This window comes from Cyclopterus lumpus, chromosome 20 (genome assembly GCF_009769545.1).
Source record: "Cyclopterus lumpus isolate fCycLum1 chromosome 20, fCycLum1.pri, whole genome shotgun sequence".
Lineage (NCBI taxonomy): Eukaryota > Metazoa > Chordata > Actinopteri > Perciformes > Cyclopteridae > Cyclopterus > Cyclopterus lumpus.
In genome coordinates, this window is record NC_046985.1 from 1,165,001 (window position 1) to 1,189,153 (window position 24,153).

Here is a 24,153-nt window from a genome sequence, read left to right on the forward strand (position 1 = left end):
TGGTGGAGGTCCCTTGTTGAGGTCCCTGTTTGAGGTCCCTGGTGTAGGTCCCTGTTTGAGGTCCCTGGTGTAGGTCCCTGTTTGAGGTCCCTGGTGTAGGTCCCTGTTTGAGGTCCCTGGTGGAGGTCCCTGGTGTAGGTCCCTGTTTGAGGTCCCTGGTGTAGGTCCCTTGTTGAGGTCCCTGGTGTAGGTCCCTGTTTGAGGTCCCTGGTGTAGGTCCCTGTTTGAGGTCCCTGGTGGAGGTTCCCTGGTGTAGGTTCCCTGGTGGAGGTTCCCTGGTGTAGGTCCCTGGTGGAGGTTCCCTGGTGGAGGTTCCCTGGTTGAGGTTCCCTGGTGGAGGTTCCCTGGTGGAGGTCCCTGGTTGAGGTTCCCTGGTGTAGGTCCCTGTTTGAGGTCCCTGGTGTAGGTCCCTGTTTGAGGTCCCTGGTGTAGGTCCCTGGTGGAGGTCCCTGTTTGAGGTCCCTGGTGTAGGTCCCTGTTTGAGGTCCCTGGTTGAGGTTCCCTGGTGGAGGTCCCTGGTGGAGGTCCCTGTTTGAGGTCCCTGGTGTAGGTCCCTGTTTGAGGTCCCTGGTGTACGTCCCTGTTTGAGGTTCCCTGGTTGAGGTTCCCTGGTGGAGGTCCCTGGTGTAGGTCCCTGTTTGAGGTCCCTGGTGTAGGTCCCTGTTTGAGGTCCCTGGTGTAGGTCCCTGGTTGAGGTCCCTGGTGTAGGTCCCTGGTTGAGGTCCCTGGTGTAGGTCCCTGGTTGAGGTCCCTGGTGTAGGTCCCTGGTTGAGGTCCCTGGTGTAGGTCCCTGGTGTAGGTCCCTGGTTGAGGTCCCTGGTGTAGGTCCCTGGTTGAGGTTCCCTGGTGGAGGTCCCTGGTGGAGGTCCCTGTTTGAGGTCCCTGGTGTAGGTCCCTGTTTGAGGTCCCTGGTGTACGTCCCTGTTTGAGGTTCCCTGGTTGAGGTTCCCTGGTGGAGGTCCCTGGTGTAGGTCCCTGTTTGAGGTCCCTGGTGTAGGTCCCTGGTGGAGGTCCCTGGTGTAGGTCCCTGTTTGAGGTCCCTGGTGTAGGTCCCTGATTGAGGTCCCTGGTGTAGGTCCCTGGTTGAGGTCCCTGGTGTAGGTCCCTGGTTGAGGTCCCTGGTGTAGGTCCCTGTTTGAGGTCCCTGGTGTAGGTCCCTGTTTGAGGTCCCTGGTGTAGGTCCCTGGTTGAGGTCCCTGGTGTAGGTCCCTGGTTGAGGTCCCTGGTGTAGGTCCCTGGTTGAGGTCCCTGGTGTAGGTCCCTGGTTGCAGCATCATTAAACTTCTACCGGGTCATGTTTCGGTGCTGAGAGCAGCTGGATAGGGTCAGAGATGATCCTGGTTTGGACCTCCACCCTTGGACACAGGGTTCCCTCTGAGGGTCCTCCAGCTGGAGGGAACCCTACACTCCCAAACAGAGACCATGGATCCGCTCCCTGAGCTCGGACCACCGGCAGCTGATGTAGTTTCATCTCCTGGGAGCCGTTGGAGAGCAGCTGCAGCCGGTGCCATCAACAGGAAACGTGGGGGTTCCTGCTGGGTTCCTCTCCTTCAGGACACAAGTCTGCTGGTGTTTGTCCAGTTGGTGGTTTGGAACCCAGAGCTCCGTCTCCAAGGCTCTCTGTAGAACCCGACCTGTGAAAGGAGATCATGGACATCAGAGCGTTCCTCTCCTGAGAAGTTCCGTCGTCTCTTTTCAAGACTTCAACACGACTTTGAAGCTCGAGTTCTCAAAATACATGAAAGCTGAACTTTGAGTGTTAATTGCTGTTCTCCTTTAATTATTTCATTGTTATTATTTCAAAATGCTGAAAGGTCTAAAACTTAATTTCTCTCTTTCTCTCCTCACAGATCACAAACTCTCTCATTTAAAAATGATTTTCCATCTTTCTTCCTTTTGACTTTTTCCAGTCAAAAGTTTTCACGGTTTCTCTCTCGGTGAATCATTTAAGGGCCACGAGATAGTGCACGAGAGAGTGCACGAGGGAGTGCACGAGGGAGTGCACGAGGGAGTGTGTGAGTCCAGACGCCAAACTGCACATCACACGACTTCCTGTTGCTCAACACTCGCCGTGAGGAAAATAAATGACATGAAAAGACACAATTTTCCAAATATTTCTGGTGCAGAAGCCGCCGCGCTCTGATTGGACGATTACGGGCCGCGCTCTGATTGGACGATTACGGGCACGCTCTGATTGGACGATTACGGGCCGCGCTCTGATTGGACGATTACGGGCCGCGCTCTGATTGGACGATTACGGGCCGCGCTCTGATTGGACGATTACGGGCCGCGCTCTGATTGGACGATTACGGGCCGCGCTCTGATTGGACGATTACGGGTCGCGCTCTGATTGGACGATTACGGCCACGCTCTGATTGGACGATTACGGGCCGCGCTCTGATTGGACGATTACGGGCCGCGCTCTGATTGGACGATTACGGGCCGCGCTCTGATTGGACGATTACGGGCCGCGCTCTTTGGTCCTGAATTATTCCTTTTGAGTTCTCATGGAGCCGATATCTTTTATTCAACACGAGTTCTTGGATCTTGGATTCGACCTTAACTGACTGCAAAGCATCATGGGAGATTCGGGAAACCTGGTGTCTAATCGTCCTCTTATGCTCCGTCATGAACTCAGACGTATTTACTTCGGTCCTAATCGGGAGTCTTCATCTCTTTCCAGCGTGTGAAGCCTTCTCCACGCTTCAGGCTCCGGGGGCCCCGGGGCCCCTCGGTGCCGACATGCTCCCCGGAGCTCCGGTGCCGGGTGCAGCGGGCCGCGGGCGGCGCCTGCTCCGCTGGCTGGGCCTCCGTCTGTGGTCCCGGCGGGGCACCCTGGTCTTCGCTCTGCTCTGGTTCGGGTCCTGGTTGTTCCTCAACGGCCTGGTTCTGGTCCACAGGAGCATCCTGTCGGACTTCTGCACCGACGACAAGAGCAAGAGCATCCTGCAGAGACTGGTGAGTGGAGGTCTTGCCTAGACCACGAACCCTTTGGGTGAAGGTGTGGATTCTGTTATTATAATAATAATAATATGATCTGATTCAGTGTGTTCACTTCATTACACAACGAAAACAAAAGGTTTTGCATCCAAATAACTTATTACTGTACTCATGAGCGAGAAAACGTAAAGAAAAGACTAAATATATAAATAACTATAAGTATTTAGACTCTAAACTTTCTAACTTTCTTGTTTTCAGTCGTTGAATTTCAGTTAAATATATTTTTAAAACATTTTAACATCAAAGCTCGTCAATGCAACGTGACAGTTGTCTGATGTCAAACGGTCTTTGAACGCAACAGAAGACTTTTGAGCGGACAGAAAGAAGGAAATCAATTTGATTTATAATTATTATTATATTCTTTATTATAATGAGACTTTATTATATTGACGGTCTCATCTGAACGCCCGCCGTCTTATCTCCTGGTGCACTGTGGGTAAAAACACTGATAACGAGACTCTCTCTCTCTCCTTTATCTCCGTGGGCCTCTCTCGCTCTTATCTGTCCTCGTCGTACTGCAGAGGTCAGCAGAGGATCACCAAAGGTCTTTGAGAAGTGGTTCTACCCAGAGTTCATTTAGTAAATACTGGTTTAAGATGTCGCTCTGGTGCCCAATAAGTTTATTAATCAAATGAAAACAAATCCATAATTACATGTGTGTGCGTTCTGGACCTCGTTAGTGGTTTCTAAAGAGGCTTCCGCTAATGAGAGAAGCTCTAGCTAGCTAACTGAAAGTGAACAAACAACGTGGACTTTTCAATACAGCAACACTGTTGTTGTTGTTGTTGTTGTTGTTGTTGTTGTTGTTGTGAGAGTAACACAGCCCCCCCCCCCCCCCCCCGATATGAACCCTCTCACCGATCCAAAGTGGAAACTGATGAAATCTTAAATAAACACAAGAAACAAACAGAAGAAACGTTGTTTGAAATGTTTCTGGAACTCGTTGACGGAGACAACAAGACGTTGTTTCCAGAAGCTGCTTCGGCTCTCGAGGTAATGAGGTACAGATGCATGAAGCCCCCCCCCCCCTCCCCCCCACACCCCCCCCCCCCCCCCAAACAAACCACAGCTTTCTGCAAATCTGTTCTGAAGCCGCGGAGCTTTGCAGACTAGAGCTGAGAGGAGACCGGCTGCCGGTTCAGGCCTGTTGTCCTAGCTGAGCAGCTACTTCCTGTGGGACCGACCCCCCGACCTCAAAGCTGTCAAACGGCCTTTTGAAGACGCAGATCAAACAGATCTCGGGTTCTTAACCGAGGGGTCGAGAGCAAAGGTGAAAAACCACCTGGAGACGTCTGAGGGTACCTGTGGATACCTGAGGGTGAGTTAAAAGTTATGATACAATCATTTAAGATAAGATCGTTCTGGGTCCAACGGTCTTCTGTGGACCTAGTGATTGTGGACTCAGCCCCTGGTAGTAGACTCAGTCTCTGGTAGTGGACTCAGTCCCTGGTAGTAGACTCAGTCTCTGGTAGTGGACTCAGCCCCTGGTAATGGACTCAGTCCCTGGTAGTAGACTCAGTCTCTGGTAGTGGACTCAGTCCCTGGTAATGGACTCAGTACCTGATAGTAGACTCAGTCTCTGGTAGTGGACTCAGCCCCTGGTAGTAGACTCAGTCTCTGGTAATGGACTCAGTCCCTGGTAGTAGACTCAGTCTCTGGTAGTGGACTCAGTCCCTGGTAATGGACTCAGTACCTGATAGTAGACTCAGTCTCTGGTAGTGGACTCAGTCCCTGGTAGTGTCTCAGTCTCTGGTAGTGGACTCAGTCCCTGGTAGTGGACTCAGTCTCTGGTAGTGGACTCAGTCCCTGGTAGTGGACTCAGTCTCTGGCAGTGGACTGGGCTGTGCTGCTTCAGTCTCTGGTAGTGGACTCAGTCCCTGGTAGTGGACTCAGTCCCTGGGAATGGATTCAGTCTCTGGTAGTGGACTCAGTCCCTGGTAATGGACTCAGTACCTGGTAGTAGACTCAGTCTCTGGTAGTGGACTGACTCAGTCCCTGGTAATGGACTCAGTACCTGATAGTGGACTCAGTACCTGATAGTGGACTCAGTCTCTGGTAGTGGACTCAGCCCCTGGTAGTGGACTCAGCCCCTGGTAGTGGACTCAGTCCCTGGTAGTGGACTCAGCCCCTGGTAGTGGACTGGGCTGTGCTGGTTCAGTCTCTGGTACACTGAGCTGTGTTTAAGCTTCAGATTAATCTCGTGGTCTGTGGAGGGCAGAAATCTGTATGTTTCTGGCTATTCTGTCTATTTATGGCCTCCCAGTAGTCCCTACTGGTCTCTGGCCTTCCTCTGTCTATTTATGGCCTCCCAGTAGTCCCTACTGGTCTCTGGCCTTCCTCTGTCTATTTATGGCCTCCCAGTAGTCCCTACTGGTCTCTGGCCTTCCTCTGTCTATTTATGGCCTCCCAGTAGTCCCTACTGGTCTCTGGCCTTCCTCTGCCTATTTATGGCCCGGTGGTTTTATATGTTAGGGGACAGAAGTGAGAGAGCAGGTTTATGAAGAGCTCATCAGCCAACTGGCTGCAAGACCACCAGAGACAGGAAGTGATGAACACGACCAGCAGAGACAGGAAGTGATGAACACGACCACCAGAGACAGGAAGTGATGAACACGACCAGCAGAGACAGGAAGTGATGAACACGACCACCAGAGACAGGAAGTGATGAACACGACCACCAGAGACAGGAAGTGATGAACACGACCACCAGAGACAGGAAGTGATGAACACGACCACCAGAGACAGGAAGTGATGAACACGACCACCAGAGACAGGAAGTGATGAACACGACCACCAGAGACAGGAAGTGATGAACACGACCACCAGAGACAGGAAGTGATGAACACGACCAGCAGAGACAGGAAGTGATGAACACGACCACCAGAGACAGGAAGTGATGAACACGACCACCAGAGACAGGAAGTGATGAACACGACCACCAGAGACAGGAAGTGATGAACACGACCAGCAGAGACAGGAAGTGATGAACACGACCAGCAGAGACAGGAAGTGATGAACACGACCACCAGAGACAGGAAGTGATGAACACGACCAGCAGAGACAGGAAGTGATGAACACGACCAGCAGAGACAGGAAGTGATGAACACGACCAGCAGAGACAGGAAGTGATGAACACAACCAGCAGAGACAGGAAGTGATGAACACGACCAGCAGAGACAGGAAGTGATGAACACGACCAGCAGAGACAGGAAGTGATGAACACGACCACCAGAGACAGGAAGTGATGAACACGACCAGCAGAGACAGGAAGTGATGAACACGACCACCAGAGACAGGAAGTGATGAACACGACCAGCAGAGACAGGAAGTGATGAACACGACCACCAGAGACAGGAAGTGATGAACACGACCACCAGAGACAGGAAGTGATGTACACGACCACCAGAGACAGGAAGTGATGAACACGACCAGCAGAGACAGGAAGTGATGAACACAACCAGCAGAGACAGGAAGTGATGAACTGAATATATAATCATAGATCATCAATATTATTATATATAATAATAATAATAATAGAGCATCAATATTATTATATATAATAATAATAATAATAGATCCTCAAATGGATCCGGTCACCTGCTGAGTTCATGAGCAAAGAAATAGGCGACGCGAGTCTGTGAGATCAGCCTCTACTTCCTGTGTGTGTGTGTGTGTGTGTGTGTGTGTGTGTCTGTGTGTGTGTGTGTGTGTGTGTGTGTGTGTGAGCTCTAGAGATCTCACCATTGTTCTCAGCACATCAGGACCTCTGCTGGCTGTTTGACCTTCGGACGCTGTGCGTTGCTGCACTCGACCTTTGACCTCCGGTCAGCCGGGATGAATCCGTGGACTGTTTACTCCACGAGCTGCGTCTTCCTCTCCGTTTAGTACGCAACACAAACAGGAAGTCTTCTTTTCAAAGGTTCAGTCTGAATAAATAAATAAACAGTCGAGAATTATCTTTGACATTTAAAGAAAGAATTAATCAGATTTTCTTTTAAAAGTCTTCTTTAAAAAAAACAGCATCCACCGCTTTTATTTTGAAGGGATGACATGAGGAAACACGTGGAGACAGGAGGAGACGTGAGGAGACATTAGGAGACATTAGGAGACGTGTGGAGACATTAGGAGACGTGAGGAGACGTTAGGAGACATTAGGAGACATTAGGAGACGTGAGGAGACATTAGGAGACGTGTGGAGACATTAGGAGACGTGAGGAGACGTGAGGAGACATTAGGAGACGTGTGGAGACATTAGGAGACGTGTGGAGACATTAGGAGACGTGAGGAGACATTAGGAGACATTAGGAGACGTGTGGAGACATTAGGAGACGTGAGGAGACATTAGGAGACATTAGGAAACGTGTGGAGACATTAGGAGACGTGAGGAGACATTAGGAGACATTAGGAGACGTGTGGAGACATTAGGAGACGTGAGGAGACATTAGGAGACATTAGGAGATGTGAGGAGACATTAGGAGATGAGGAGACATTAGGAGATGAGGAGACATTAGGAGATGTGAGGAGACAATAGGAGACGTGAGGAGACATTAGGAGATGTGAGGAGACATTAGGAGACATTAGGAGATGTGAGGAGACATTAGGAGACATTAGGAGATGTGAGAGATGTGAGGAGACATTAGGAGACATGAGGAGACAATAGGAGACGTGAGGAGACATTAGGAGACATTAGGAGATGTGAGGAGACATTAGGAGATGTGAGGAGACATTAGGAGACGTGAGGAGACATTAGGAGACATTAGGAGATGTGAGGAGACATTAGGAGACGTGAGGAGACATTAGGAGACATTAGGAGACGTGAGGAGACATTAGGAGACGTTAGGAGACAATAGGAGACGTGAGGAGGCATTAGGAGACATTAGGAGATGTGAGGAGATGTGAGGAGACATTAGGAGACAATAGGAGACATTAAGAGACGTGAGGAGACATTAGGAGACGTGAGGAGACGTGAGGAGATGTGTGGAGACATTAGGAGACATTAGGAGACGTGTGGAGACATTAGGAGACAATAGGAGACGTGAGGAGACATTAGGAGACATTAGGAGATGTGAGGAGATGTGAGGAGACATTAGGAGACATTAGGAGACATTAAGAGACGTGAGGAGACATTAGGAGACATTAGGAGACGTGAGGAGACAATAGGAGACGTGAGGAGACATTAGGAGACGTGAGGAGACATTAGGAGACGTGTGGAGACGTGAGGAGACGTGTGGAGACGTGAGGAGACATTAGGAGACATTAGGAGACGTGAGGAGACATTAGGAGACGTGAGGAGACATTAGGAGACGTGTGGAGACATTAGGAGACGTGAGGAGACATTAGGAGACGTGTGGAGACATTAGGAGACGTGAGGAGACGTGTGGAGACGTGAGGAGACATTAGGAGACATTAGGAGACGTGAGGAGACATTAGGAGACGTGAGGAGACATTAGGAGACATTAGGAGACGTGTGGAGACATTAGGAGACGTGAGGAGACATTAGGAGACATTAGGAGATGTGAGGAGACATTAGGAGATGAGGAGACATTAGGAGATGTGAGGAGACATGAGGAGACAATAGGAGACGTGAGGAGACATTAGGAGACATTAGGAGATGTGAGGAGACATTAGGAGACGTGAGGAGACATTAGGAGACATTAGGAGATGTGAGGAGACATTAGGAGATGAGGAGACATTAGGAGATGAGGAGACATTAGGAGATGTGAGGAGACAATAGGAGACGTGAGGAGACATTAGGAGATGTGAGGAGACATTAGGAGACATTAGGAGATGTGAGGAGACATTAGGAGATGAGGAGACATTAGGAGATGAGGAGACATTAGGAGATGTGAGGAGACATTAGGAGACATGAGGAGACAATAGGAGACGTGAGGAGACATTAGGAGACATTAGGAGATGTGAGGAGACATTAGGAGATGTGAGGAGACATTAGGAGATGTGAGGAGACATTAGGAGACGTGAGGAGACATTAGGAGACGTGAGGAGACATTAGGAGACATTAGGAGACAATAGGAGACGTGAGGAGACATTAGGAGACATTAGGAGATGTGAGGAGACATTAGGAGACAATAGGAGACATTAGGAGTCATTAGGAGACGTGAGGAGACATTAGGAGACGTGAGGAGACATTAGGAGACATTAGGAGATGTGAGGAGACATTAGGAGACAATAGCAGACATTAGGAGACATTAGGAGACATGAGGAGACATGAGGAGACATGAGAAGACAGGAGGAGACATGTGGAGACATGAGGAGACAAGGAGACATGAGGAGACATGAGGAGACAAGGAAACATGAGGAGGCATGAGGAGACATGAGGAGACATGAGAAGACAGGAGGAGACATGAGGAGACATGAGGAGACGTGTGGAGACATTAGGAGACATTAGGAGACGTGTGGAGACATTAGGAGACGTGAGGAGACATTAGGAGACATTAGGAGACGTGTGGAGACATTAGGAGACGTGAGGAGACATTAGGAGACATTAGGAGACATTAGGAGACGTGTGGAGACATTAGGAGACGTGAGGAGACATTAGGAGATGTGAGGAGACATGAGGAGACAATAGGAGACGTGAGGAGACATTAGGAGACATTAGGAGATGTGAGGAGACATTAGGAGACGTGAGGAGACATTAGGAGACATTAGGAGACGTGTGGAGACATTAGGAGACATTAGGAGACATTAGGAGATGTGAGGAGACATTAGGAGATGAGGAGACATTAGGAGATGTGAGGAGACATGAGGAGACAATAGGAGACGTGAGGAGACATTAGGAGACATTAGGAGATGTGAGGAGACATTAGGAGACGTGAGGAGACATTAGGAGACATGAGGAGACGTGAGGAGACATTAGGAGACATTAGGAGACGTGTGGAGACATTAGGAGACATTAGGAGACATTAGGAGATGTGAGGAGACATTAGGAGATGAGGAGACATTAGGAGATGTGAGGAGACATGAGGAGACAATAGGAGACGTGAGGAGACATTAGGAGACATTAGGAGATGTGAGGAGACATTAGGAGACGTGAGGAGACATTAGGAGACATTAGGAGACGTGTGGAGACATTAGGAGACGTGAGGAGACATTAGGAGACGTGTGGAGACATTAGGAGACGTGAGGAGACATTAGGAGACATTAGGAGACGTGAGGAGACATTAGGAGACGTGTGGAGACATTAGGAGACGTGAGGAGACATTAGGAGACATTAGGAGACGTGTGGAGACATTAGGAGACGTGAGGAGACATTAGGAGACATTAGGAAACGTGTGGAGACATTAGGAGACGTGAGGAGACATTAGGAGACATTAGGAGACGTGTGGAGACATTAGGAGACGTGAGGAGACATTAGGAGACATTAGGAGATGTGAGGAGACATTAGGAGATGAGGAGACATTAGGAGATGAGGAGACATTAGGAGATGTGAGGAGACAATAGGAGACGTGAGGAGACATTAGGAGATGTGAGGAGACATTAGGAGACATTAGGAGATGTGAGGAGACATTAGGAGACATTAGGAGATGTGAGGAGACATTAGGAGACATGAGGAGACAATAGGAGACGTGAGGAGACATTAGGAGACATTAGGAGATGTGAGGAGACATTAGGAGATGTGAGGAGACATTAGGAGACGTGAGGAGACATTAGGAGATGTGAGGAGACATTAGGAGACGTGAGGAGACATTAGGAGACATTAGGAGACGTGAGGAGACATTAGGAGACGTTAGGAGACAATAGGAGACGTGAGGAGGCATTAGGAGACATTAGGAGATGTGAGGAGATGTGAGGAGACATTAGGAGACAATAGGAGACATTAAGAGACGTGAGGAGACATTAGGAGACGTGAGGAGACGTGAGGAGACGTGTGGAGACATTAGGAGACATTAGGAGACGTGTGGAGACATTAGGAGACAATAGGAGACGTGAGGAGACATTAGGAGACATTAGGAGATGTGAGGAGATGTTAGGAGACATTAGGAGACATTAGGAGACATTAGGAGACGTGAGGAGACATTAGGAGACATTAGGAGACGTGAGGAGACAATAGGAGACGTGAGGAGACATTAGGAGACGTGAGGAGACATTAGGAGACGTGTGGAGACATTAGGAGACGTGAGGAGACGTGTGGAGACGTGAGGAGACATTAGGAGACATTAGGAGACGTGAGGAGACATTAGGAGACGTGAGGAGACATTAGGAGACATTAGGAGACGTGTGGAGACATTAGGAGACGTGAGGAGACATTAGGAGACGTGTGGAGACATTAGGAGACGTGAGGAGACGTGTGGAGACGTGAGGAGACATTAGGAGACATTAGGAGACGTGAGGAGACATTAGGAGACATGAGGAGACATTAGGAGACATTAGGAGACGTGTGGAGACATTAGGAGACGTGAGGAGACATTAGGAGACATTAGGAGACATTAGGAGATGTGAGGAGACATTAGGAGATGAGGAGACATTAGGAGATGTGAGGAGACATGAGGAGACAATAGGAGACGTGAGGAGACATTAGGAGACATTAGGAGATGTGAGGAGACATTAGGAGACGTGAGGAGACATTAGGAGACATTAGGAGATGTGAGGAGACATTAGGAGATGAGGAGACATTAGGAGATGAGGAGACATTAGGAGATGTGAGGAGACAATAGGAGACGTGAGGAGACATTAGGAGATGTGAGGAGACATTAGGAGACATTAGGAGATGTGAGGAGACATTAGGAGATGAGGAGACATTAGGAGATGTGAGGAGACATTAGGAGACATGAGGAGACAATAGGAGACGTGAGGAGACATTAGGAGACATTAGGAGATGTGAGGAGACATTAGGAGATGTGAGGAGACATTAGGAGATGTGAGGAGACATTAGGAGACGTGAGGAGACATTAGGAGACATTAGGAGACGTGAGGAGACATGAGGAGACGTGAGGAGACATTAGGAGACATTAGGAGACAATAGGAGACGTGAGGAGACATTAGGAGACATTAGGAGATGTGAGGAGACATTAGGAGACAATAGGAGACATTAGGAGTCATTAGGAGACGTGAGGAGACATTAGGAGACATTAGGAGATGTGAGGAGACATTAGGAGACAATAGCAGACATTAGGAGACATTAGGAGACATGAGGAGACATGAGGAGACATGAGAAGACAGGAGGAGACATGTGGAGACATGAGGAGACGTGTGGAGACATTAGGAGACATTAGGAGACGTGTGGAGACATTAGGAGACGTGAGGAGACATTAGGAGACATTAGGAGACGTGTGGAGACATTAGGAGACGTGAGGAGACATTAGGAGACATTAGGAGACATTAGGAGACGTGTGGAGACATTAGGAGACGTGAGGAGACATTAGGAGATGTGAGGAGACATGAGGAGACAATAGGAGACGTGAGGAGACATTAGGAGACATTAGGAGATGTGAGGAGACATTAGGAGACGTGAGGAGACATTAGGAGACATTAGGAGACGTGTGGAGACATTAGGAGACATTAGGAGACATTAGGAGATGTGAGGAGACATTAGGAGATGAGGAGACATTAGGAGATGTGAGGAGACATGAGGAGACAATAGGAGACGTGAGGAGACATTAGGAGACATTAGGAGATGTGAGGAGACATTAGGAGACGTGAGGAGACATTAGGAGACATTAGGAGATGTGAGGAGACATTAGGAGACATTAGGAGATGTGAGGAGACATTAGGAGACGTGAGGAGACATTAGGAGACATTAGGAGATGTGAGGAGACATTAGGAGATGAGGAGACATTAGGAGATGTGAGGAGACATGAGGAGACAATAGGAGACGTGAGGAGACATTAGGAGACATTAGGAGATGTGAGGAGACATTAGGAGACGTGAGGAGACATTAGGAGACATGAGGAGACGTGAGGAGACATTAGGAGACATTAGGAGACGTGTGGAGACATTAGGAGACATTAGGAGACATTAGGAGATGTGAGGAGACATTAGGAGATGAGGAGACATTAGGAGATGTGAGGAGACATGAGGAGACAATAGGAGACGTGAGGAGACATTAGGAGACATTAGGAGATGTGAGGAGACATTAGGAGACGTGAGGAGACATTAGGAGACATTAGGAGATGTGAGGAGACATTAGGAGATGAGGAGACATTAGGAGATGAGGAGACATTAGGAGATGTGAGGAGACAATAGGAGACGTGAGGAGACATTAGGAGATGTGAGGAGACATTAGGAGACATTAGGAGATGTGAGGAGACATTAGGAGACGTGAGGAGACATTAGGAGACATGAGGAGACAATAGGAGACGTGAGGAGACATTAGGAGACATTAGGAGATGTGAGGAGACATTAGGAGACATTAGGAGATGTGAGGAGACATTAGGAGACGTGAGGAGACATTAGGAGACTTTAGGAGACATTAGGAGACGTGAGGAGACATTAGGAGACATTAGGAGACAATAGGAGACGTGAGGAGACATTAGGAGACATTAGGAGATGTGAGGAGACATTAGGAGACAATAGGAGACATTAGGAGTCATTAGGAGACGTGAGGAGACATTAGGAGACATTAGGAGATGTGAGGAGACATTAGGAGACAATAGGAGACATTAGGAGACATTAGGAGACATGAGGAGACGTGAGGACAGCAGGGACTCCTCCAGTAGTTTGTGAAAGTGATGATTGGTGAAACCTGCAGCCGTGGAGCGCCTTGGCCCTCAGGAATGTCTTGCAGGTCTTTAATGTCCTCGTTCAGTCCTACGTGAAGGAATGTGACCCACAACAAAGACCTCCTTTCTCCCTCAAGCAGCTCGGCTTTCACTCCTCGAGGAGTCACGTTATTCATGGAGTTAAAGTATTAGTACATCATAGTACTCACAACATAGTACTGCATTCACATTGTTACTGAGCTCAGAGACAATGGGCACGGAGGAGGAAACAAAGGAAAGGAGGCAAGGAAGAAGGAGAGGAGGGAAGTTACTGAAAGACAAAACCTGGAAAAATAGGTGAAGACAAGGAAAGTAGGAAAACTAAAAGGAAGAATGAAAGAACAGGACAATGAAATAAAGAGGAAGGAAAGAAGGACATTTGAAAGAAAAGTTGAACGAAGACATGAGGAGACAAGGAGACATGAGGAGACAAGGAGACAGGAGACATGAGAAGACAAGAAGACAGGAGGAGACATGAGAAGACAGGAGGAGACATGAGGAGACATGAGGAGACATGAGAAGACAGGAGGAGACATGTGGAGACATGAGGAGACAAGGAGACATGAGGAGACATGAGGAGACATGAGAAGACAGGAGGAGACATGAGGAGACATGAGGAGACAAGGAGACATGAGGAGGCATGAGGAGACAGGAGAAGACAAGGAGACAGGAGGAGACATGAGGAGACAGGAGACATGAGAAGACAAGAAGACAAGGAGACAAGAGGAGACATGAGGAGACAAGAGAAGACAAGGAGACATGAGCAGACAAGGAGACATGAGGAGACAAGGAGACATGAGGAGACATGAGAAGACAAGGAGACATGAGAAGACAAGGAGACATGAGGAGACATGAGGAGACAAGGAGACATGAGGAGACATGAGGAGACATGAGGAGACATGAGAAGACAAGGAGACATGAGGAGACATGAGGAGACAAGGAGACATGAGGAGACAAGGAGACATGAGAAGACATGAGAAGACAAGGAGACATGAGGAGACAAGGAGACATGAGGAGACATGAGAAGACAAGGAGACGTGAGGAGACATGAGGAGACATGAGGAGACAAGAGAAGACAAGAGAAGACAAGGATACATGAGGAGATATGGAGACATGAGGAGACATGAGAAGACAAGGAGACATGAGGAGACATGAGAAGACAAGGAGACGTGGGGAGACATGAGGAGACATGAGGAGACAAGAGAAGACAAGAGAAGACAAGGAGACATGAGGAGACATGAGGAGACATGAGGAGACAAGGAGACATGAGGAGATATGAGGAGACATGAGAAGACAAGGAGACGTGAGGAGACATGAGGAGACAAGGAGACATGAGGAGACATGAGAAGACAAGGAGACATGAGAAGACAAGGAGACATGAGGAGATATGAGGAGACAAGGAGACATGAGGAGACATGAGAAGACAAGGAGACATGAGGAGACATGAGGAGACAAGGAGACATGAGGAGACATGAGAAGACAATGAGACATGAGGAGACATGAGGAGACAAGGAGACATGAGGAGACAAGGAGACATGAGGAGACATAAGACAAGGAGACATGAGGAGATATGAGGAGACAAGGAGACATGAGGAGACATGAGGAGACATGAGAAGACAAGGAGACGTGAGGAGACATGAGGAGACATGAGGAGACAAGAGAAGACAAGGAGACATGAGGAGACATGGAGACATGAGGAGACATGAGAAGACAAGGAGACATGAGGAGACATGGAGACATGAGGAGACATGAGGAGACATGAGAAGACAAGGAGACATGAGGAGACATAAGACAAGGAGACATGAGGAGATATGAGGAGACAAGGAGACATGAGGAGACATGAGGAGACATGAGAAGACAAGGAGACGTGAGGAGACATGAGGAGACATGAGGAGACAAGAGAAGACAAGGAGACATGAGGAGACATGAGGAGACATGAGAAGACAAGGAGACATGAGGAGACATGAGGAGACATGGAGACATGAGGAGACATGAGGAGACATGAGAAGACAAGGAGACATGAGGAGACATGAGGAGACATGGAGACATGGAGACATGAGGAGACATGAGGAGACATGAGAAGACAAGGAGACATGAGGAGATATGAGGAGACATGAGAAGACAATGAGACATGAGGAGACAAGGAGACATGAGGAGACATGAGAAGACAATGAGACATGAGGAGACATGAGGAGACATGAGGAGACAAGGAGACATGAGGAGACATAAGACAAGGAGACATGAGGAGATATGAGGAGACAAGGAGACATGAGGAGACATGAGGAGACATGAGAAGACAAGAGAAGACAAGGAGACATGAGGAGACATGAGGAGACATGGAGACATGAGGAGACATGAGGAGACATGAGAAGACAAGGAGACATGAGGAGACATGAGGAGACATGGAGACATGAGGAGACATGAGGAGACATGAGAAGACAAGGAGACATGAGGAGACATGAGGAGACATGGAGACATGGAGACATGAGGAGACATGAGGAGACATGAGAAGACAAGGAGACATGAGGAGATATGAGGAGACATGAGAAGACAATGAGACATGAGGAGACAAGGAGACATGAGGAGACATGAGAAGACAAGGAGACGTGAGGAGACATGAGGAGACATGAGGAGACAAGGAGACATGAGGAGACATGAGGAGACATGAGGAGACATGAGAAGACAAGGAGACATGAGGAGACATGAGGAGACATGAGAAGACATGAGAAGACATGAGGAGACATGAGGAGACATGAGGAGACATGAGGAGACATGAGGAGACATGAGGAGACATGGAGACATGAGGAGACATGAGGAGACATGAGAAGACAAGGAGACATGAGGAGACATGAGAAGACAAGGAGACATGAGGAGACATGAGAAAAATTTACAGAGAAAAATAAGTTGCACTCAATTTCAATATAAAAGTCATAACTTTTTTTTTTTTTTTCACAGAACTTAAACTATTTGCATTCATTTTGGATTTGCACCTAATCGTCAAAGTTATCTCAGACATCTTATTGCGTTTGAGTTGTAAACGTAACCATGAAGTCGACAGTGAGGATGAGACGAGGAGTCCGTCCATCACTCCCATTGTTCCCATTGTTCCCCTTGACCTCCAATGGGAGGCTCCCCCTGCAGTCAGTGTGTTGGGATGAGAGTCGGAGGATGAGCTCTCACACCTCCTCCCTTTATTAAAAAGTCTTCACGGTAAATAAACAGTGTTCAGCTGCTGCTGCTCAACTTCAGCTCAACTCTGTCAATAAAGAAACTCTGCAACTTGTTTTTAATGCTTTGTCATATTTTTGGTGAGAGGTTCAAAGACAAGGACACTGATATCTGGTTTTCGGTCACCAGAGTGGCATCAAAGCATGGGGGAGTTAGCACGTTAGCACGTTAGCTCACCAGACGGTTGGCTGGCCAAGCTTCTCGTGCGTCCGGTTGGACATCTTCTACTCTTCTACTGGCGGACTTTACAGAGAAGAGCAATAATTTAGAAAACGTAGTCATCATTTTTTAAAAGAGAACTGAAAGGTCAAATGTGATACTTGAATAGATTTAATAAACGCAGAGAGGTGGAAAGAAGACATTGTTTCTCAAGACACTCGAGTCCTAAACTCTGAGCCTTCTGGGCATTGAAAAGGTTCACAGAGTGGTGGCCGAGCTGTGCCTGGGCCGTCCAGTACTGAGGTATGTGACCCCCACCCCCCCCCCCACAGTGCCTGGAGTTCGGCGAGGGCTCGGTGACGGGCGACATGTGTGAGGACCTGTGCGTGCTCGGCCTCGTCGAGTACAAGCGCTGCCTCTACTACGAGAACGGGAAGAAGGTGGTCGAGGCGCGCTGGAGAGGAAACCCCGTCATCCTCAAGTCCAAATTGGAGAACTTCTCCTCGTACGAGCCACTGGGAATACTGGACTACCAGGTGAGGTTTATGACTGGTGATCGGGGGGGAGGGGCTAAAGAGAGCCAATAACTTACAGTGCTTCTCTCTGACAGGACACAGCAGAGGAGCTCTCGCCGCTCGATGTGGTTTTCTACGCCACTCTGGAAGTAAGTCGACACAAAACATGAACATGTGCAAAGAAACATAAATTCAATGCTTTTTAAAATCATAAACTCTCTTTACAATTTGTACACATGCGACATGCTCTGACCTTTGACCTCACATCAGATCAGGAAAAACTCCCACAAAAAAACATTCAGGGGGAAAAAAGGCAGAAAGCTCAGAGAGAGCAACAGAGGATGTCATGTGACTAGAAGAACAATATGTCATGTGACTAGAAGAACAATATGTCATGTGACTAGAAGAACAATAGATGTTATATGACTAGAAGAACAATATGTCATGTGACTAGAAGAACAATATGTTATGTGACTAGAAGAACAATAGATGTTATATGACTAGAAGAACAATATGTCATGTGACTAGAAGAACAATAGATGTCATGTGACTAGAAGAACAATATGTCATGTGACTAGAAGAACAATAGATGTTATATGACTAGAAGAACAATATGTCATGTGACTAGAAGAACAATAGATGTCATGTGACTAGAAGAACAATATGTCATGTGACTAGAAGAACAATAGATGTTATGTGACTAGAAGAACAATATATGTTATGTGACTATAAGAACAATATGTCATGTGACTAGAAGGACAATAGATGTCATGTGACTAGAAGGACAATAGATGTAATGTGACTAGAAGAACAATATATGTTATGTGACTAGAAGAACAATATGTCATGTGACTAGAAGAACAATATATGTTATGTGACTAGAAGAACAATAGATGTTATGTGACTAGAAGAACAATATATGTTATGTGACTAGAAGAACAATATGTCATGTGACTAGAAGAACAATACATGTCATGTGACTAGAAGGACAATAGATGTCATGTGACTAGAAGAACAATATGTCATGTGACTAGAAGGACAATAGATGTCATGTGACTAGAAGGACAATAGATGTCATGTGACTAGAAGAACAATATGTCATGTGACTAGAAGAACAATATATGCCATGTGACTAGAAGAACAATATATGTAATGTGACTAGAAGGACAATAGATGTCATGTGACTAGAAGGACAATAGATGTCATGTGACTAGAAGAACAATAGATGTCATGTGACTAGAAGAACAATATGTCATGTGACTAGAAGGACAATAGATGTCATGTGACTAGAAGAACAATATGTCATGTGACTAGAAGGACAATAGATGTCATGTGACTAGAAGAACAATAAATGTCATGTGACTAGAAGGACAATAGATGTCATGTGACAAGAAGAACAATATGTCATGTGACTAGAAGGACAATAGATGTAATGTGACTAGAAGAACAATAAATGTCATGTGACTAGAAGGACAATAGATGTCATGTGACAAGAAGAACAATATGTCATGTGACTAGAAGGACAATAGATGTCATGTGACTAGAAGAACAATAGATGTCATGTGACAAGAAGAACAATATGTCATGTGACTAGAAGGACAATAGATGTCATGTGACTAGAAGAACAATATATGTAATGTGACTAGAAGGACAATAGATGTCATGTGACTAGAAGAACAATAGATGTCATGTGACTAGAAGAACAATATATGTAATGTGACTAGAAGGACAATAGATGTCATGTGACTAGAAGGACAATATATGTCATGTGACTAGAAGGACAATAGATGTCATGTGACAAGAAGAACAATATGTCATGTGACTAGAAGGACAATAGATGTCATGTGACTAGAAGAACAATAGATGTCATGTGACTAGAAGAACAATATATGTAATGTGACTAGAAGGACAATAGATGTCATGTGACTAGAAGGACAATATATGTCATGTGACTAGAAGGACAATAGATGTCATGTGACTAGAAGAACAATAGATGTAATGTGACTAGAAAGACAATAGATGTCATGTGACTAGAAGGACAATAGATGTTATGTGACTAGAAGAACAATATATGTCATGTGACTAGAAGAACAATAGATGTCATGTGACTAGAAGAACAATAGATGTAATGTGACTAGAAGGACAATAGATGTAATGTGACTAGAAGAACAATAGATGTCATGTGACTAGAAGAACAATGGTCTGTCTGGTCTCAGGTACGGAACTCTCTGGGGTTGGCTGAGGAAGACGAGGACGAAGGAGGAGGAGGAAGTAACGTCTCTCTGGCCAGACTGTGGGGCAAGAAGCTGAAGAGCCCAGATAAGATCTACTCCCGGGAGGAGCTGGCCTCCCTCTGGTCTCTGCTGCAGCAGGAGGAGTACACCTTCCTCCGGTAGGACTAGTTCAGAGAACCATGAATATGGGTTCTTCATTAAGGGCTGAGCTTCAACCCAGAACCTTTGGTTTCTGAAGAACCCCTGTATGAAGGTTTTTCAAGGGTTCTTTGTAAGACCGAGGGGTTCTATTAATAATTTTTTTGGAAAGAATAACTTAATATAAAAGGGTTCTCTGTAGAACCCCCTGGGTGGGTTCTAGATGACACCATTGTAATATAAAAGGGTTCTCTGTAGAACTCTCTGGGTGGGTTCTTGTTTGCACCCTTAGAACATGAAAAGGTTGTACATGGTTCGAGTTAGCTTCTAGATAGAAACTGACCGTTGACCTTTGACCTCATACACCTCCACCGTCCCTCCTCTGCCCTCCAGGGTCCTGCAGGACCTCAGCACCCACGTGGCCAAGGTGCTGGGCTCCTGCGGCCACTTCTACGCTGTGGAGTACCTCTCCGCCGGCCACGCCTGGGACCAGAACATCTTCTCCCTGGAGGAGGCGGGCTCTGGGGCCCGGGGCCGCTGGAGCGCCAGGGAGAAGGTGCACCGCATCGCGCTCAGCTTCCTGCACATGGTGAAGCACTTTGACCACGACTTCACCCACAAGCTGCACCTGTGTGACATCAAGCCGGAGAACTTCGCCATCAGGAAAGACCTCACGGTGAGTCGTATATATATATATATATATAAATAACTATATGTATATGTACAGTATATATACATATAAATACATATACATATATATGTACACCTTTTCAGGTGGTGGCCATTGACGTGGACATGGCGTTCTTCGAGCCCAAGATGAGGGACATCCTGGACCAGAACTGCAGCAGCGACGACGACTGCAACTTCTTCGACTGCTCGTCCAGCTGCAACCTGAACCAGCGCAGGTGCAGCGCCCGCCGGCGGAACAGCAACCTGCAGGTGAGCGGAGAGGTCACCGGGCGGAGAGGTCACCGGGCGGGGAGGTCACCGGGCCTAGAGGTCACCGGGCGGAGAGGTCACCGGGCGGGGAGGTCACCGGGCGGGGAGGTCACCGGGCGGAGAAGTCACCGGGCGGAGAGGTTACCGGGCAGAGAGGTCACCGGGCGGGGAGGTCACCGGGCGGAGAAGTCACCGGGCGGAGAGGTTACCGGGCAGAGAGGTCACCGGGCGGAGAAGTCACTGGGCCGAGAGGTGACCGGGCCGAGAGGTCACCGGGCGGGGAGGTCACCGGGCGGAGAAGTCACCGGGCGGAGAGGTTACCGGGCAGAGAGGTCACCGGGCGGAGAAGTCACTGGGCCGAGAGGTGACCGGGCCGAGAGGTCACCGGGCGGGGAGGTCACCGGGCGGAGAAGTCACCGGGCGGAGAGGTTACCGGGCAGAGAGGTCACTGGGCGGAGAAGTCACTGGGCCGAGAGGTCACCGGGCCGAGAGGTCACCGGGCAGAGAGGTCACCGGGCGGGGAGGTCACCGGGCGGAGAAGTCACCGGGCGGGGAGGCTTTTCATTATGATCTCTTATTTTAATTTCCTTATTTTCCCCTTTCCTTTTCTCTCTCCGTTCCCCTTTCCTGTTTCCTCCTCTTGTCTCCTCTCTCATCTTCTTCTTCTTCAGGTGATTTGTGAGAAGATCTTCCGGTCGTGGTTTTCTCCCACGCTGCTCGGAGCCAAAGCAGGTCTCCCTCTGCAGGTTAGTTTATATTTTTTTTTACTCCTATAATTATAGCCACCTACCTACCTATCCACCCAGCTACCTACCTACCTACCCATCTACCTACCTATCCATCCATCTCTCTCTATCCATCCATCCATCAACCCAGCTACCTACCCATCTACCTACCTACCTATCCACCCAGCTACCTACCTACCTATCCACCCATCTACCTACCTACCTATCCACCCAGCTACCTACCTACCTATCCACCCACATACCTACATATAAACCCAGCTACCTACCTACCTACCTACCTATCCACCCACCTACCTACCTATCAACCCAGCTACCTACCTACCTACCTATCCACCCAGCTACCTACCTACCCATCAACCTAGCTACCTACCTACCTATCCACCCAGCTACCTACCTACCTATCCACCCAGCTACCTACCTACCCATCAACCTAGCTATCTACCTATCCACCCAGCTACCTACCTACCTATCCACCCAGCTACCTACCTACCCATCAACCTAGCTACCTACCTACCTATCCACCCAGCTACCTACCTACCTATCCACCCAGCTACCTACCTACCTATCCACCCAGCTACCTACCTACCTACCCATCAACCCAGCTACCTACCTACCTACCTACCTACCTACCCATCAACCTAGCTACCTACCTACCTACCCATCAACCCAGCTACCTACCTACCTATCCACCCAGCTACCTACCTACCTATCCACCCAGCTACCTACCTACCTATCCACCCAGCTACCTACCTACCCATCAACCTAGCTACCTACCTATCCACCCAGCTACCTACCTACCTACCTATCCATCCATCTCTCTCTCTATCAATCCATCAACCCAGCTACCTACCTACCTATCCACCCAGCTACCTACCTACCTATCCATCCATCTCTCTCTCTATCAATCCATCCACCCAGCTACCTACCTACCCATCAACCTAGCTACCTACCTATCCACCCAGCTACCTACCTACCTACCTATCCATCCATCTCTCTCTCTATCAATCCATCAACCCAGCTACCTACCTACCTATCCACCCAGCTACCTACCTACCTATCCATCCATCTCTCTCTCTATCAATCCATCCACCCAGCTACCTACCTATCCACCCACAGACCCAACTATTTGAGTGCAACAGAACTCCAGTAACCTGAGCCAGCGACATGAACAGCGGTCTCCTGGGTGACAGTTGGATGTTTGTGTCTCACCAGGTGGAGCTGCAGCGAGCGGTGCAGGAGTGCTCAGAAACAGACGGAGGTGTGGAGGAGAGGGAGGATGGAAGAGGAGAGGCAGGTCAAGGTAGGGGCGTCCATCAGCGCCTCCTCAGCATCCTGACCCGCCTCCTCCAAGAGGGAGGGGCCTCTGGTGAAGGAGGCGGGGCCTGGGATGAGAAAGGTCACGCCCACACTGCGCTGAACTTCTGAGCAGGTGAAGAGAAGACTGTCGGGGACTCGTGGGCTTCCACCGGAAACAGAGGTGATCCCTGTTGAGAAGCTCATCCTGGAGTCCACTGACCTTCCTGGAGAAAACCAGTAAATCCATACCAGAATCCATCAGGACCAGAATCCAGATCCAACAGGACTCATTCAAGACTATATCTGATCAAACATCAACTATGAATATGTCATATATGGCTTCTTAGGTAAACAAACGATTCTTCCAGTGTGGAAGAACCGGACCTCACCTTGTCCAACACCTTTGGGACCAACTGGAACCCGGACTGAGAGACTGGAACCAGGAGAGTGGAGCTCGACACACTGTTTGGTTGACCAGGACCCGGCCTCATAAGAGGACAATGTTCTGGATCCCCTCAGAGGGTTTGTGTGTACATGAACGTGTACGATGAAGTAAATGATGTCAGTCAGTAATTGAGTGACTCGTGGTTCTCGTGGTTTTGTCCTTTCAGGATTAAGTAGAAACTTCTAAAGTTAACGATTCAGTACTTCTACTGTCTGCTGTGAGTACATTTCCTCTCACAGAGTACTTCTACTGTGAGTACCTTTCCTCTCACAGAGTACTTCTACTGTCTGCTGTGAGTACCTTTCTCACAGTACTAGAGAGCAGTGTTTAGGATTTGTTCTCGTAGTAAAGGCCAGACCTCCAGCAGCTGCTCCTCTACACTCAGCTGCTGCTGCTTTGGGTTCCTCTGACAGGAGCCCAGAGGAGGAGTGGCCTCCTGACAGCTGGCCGCTGAGGTGATGAGCGACTTCACGATACAGCGGGAGGATTGTTTATGTTTCAGGAACCTAACTGTGGATCTCCTGCAGACGTTGACGTCCTGGCAGATCCGGTTTCAGGGTTTCTGCAGAAATTCAGAGGAAAAGTAAGACGAGGAAGAGGAAGAGGAAGAGGGAGACACAACATGTCAGAACAGAATTCTAAATATGAACTAAAGCTTCCATTAACAAAACATGGAGGAATCTCATATCCTCTCAGGGACTGACCCTCAGGGCTGGAGAGGAAATATAAAACAGGAAG

At 48.2% G+C, this 24,153-nt stretch overlaps 2 protein-coding genes across 2 annotated transcripts in view; one reads left to right on the forward strand and one right to left on the reverse strand.

The window, feature by feature from the left end:
• LOC117749876 (glutenin, high molecular weight subunit DX5-like) overlaps nucleotides 1-2,808 on the reverse strand; it is a 3,913-nt gene extending 1,105 nt beyond the window's left edge. The window contains exons 1-2 of the mRNA XM_034560693.1: nucleotides 2,649-2,808; nucleotides 1-1,634 (exon numbers count right to left, since the gene is read on the reverse strand). The exon at nucleotides 1-1,634 is cut by the window's left edge and continues 709 nt beyond it. Coding sequence (XP_034416584.1) covers nucleotides 1-1,277 — 1,277 coding nt within the window. The 5' untranslated portion in view covers nucleotides 1,278-1,634; nucleotides 2,649-2,808. The remainder of the gene's footprint in view (nucleotides 1,635-2,648) is intronic.
• Nucleotides 1-23,681, forward strand: part of dipk1c (divergent protein kinase domain 1C) — a 25,516-nt gene extending 1,835 nt beyond the window's left edge. Inside the window, exons 3-10 of the mRNA XM_034560117.1 lie at nucleotides 2,684-2,958; nucleotides 17,435-17,638; nucleotides 17,713-17,766; nucleotides 19,834-20,009; nucleotides 20,383-20,665; nucleotides 20,764-20,928; nucleotides 21,600-21,674; nucleotides 22,887-23,681. Coding sequence (XP_034416008.1) covers nucleotides 2,743-2,958; nucleotides 17,435-17,638; nucleotides 17,713-17,766; nucleotides 19,834-20,009; nucleotides 20,383-20,665; nucleotides 20,764-20,928; nucleotides 21,600-21,674; nucleotides 22,887-23,099 — 1,386 coding nt within the window. The 5' untranslated portion in view covers nucleotides 2,684-2,742 and the 3' untranslated portion in view covers nucleotides 23,100-23,681. The remainder of the gene's footprint in view (nucleotides 1-2,683; nucleotides 2,959-17,434; nucleotides 17,639-17,712; nucleotides 17,767-19,833; nucleotides 20,010-20,382; nucleotides 20,666-20,763; nucleotides 20,929-21,599; nucleotides 21,675-22,886) is intronic.
• Nucleotides 23,682-24,153: the final 472 nt, after the last annotated feature.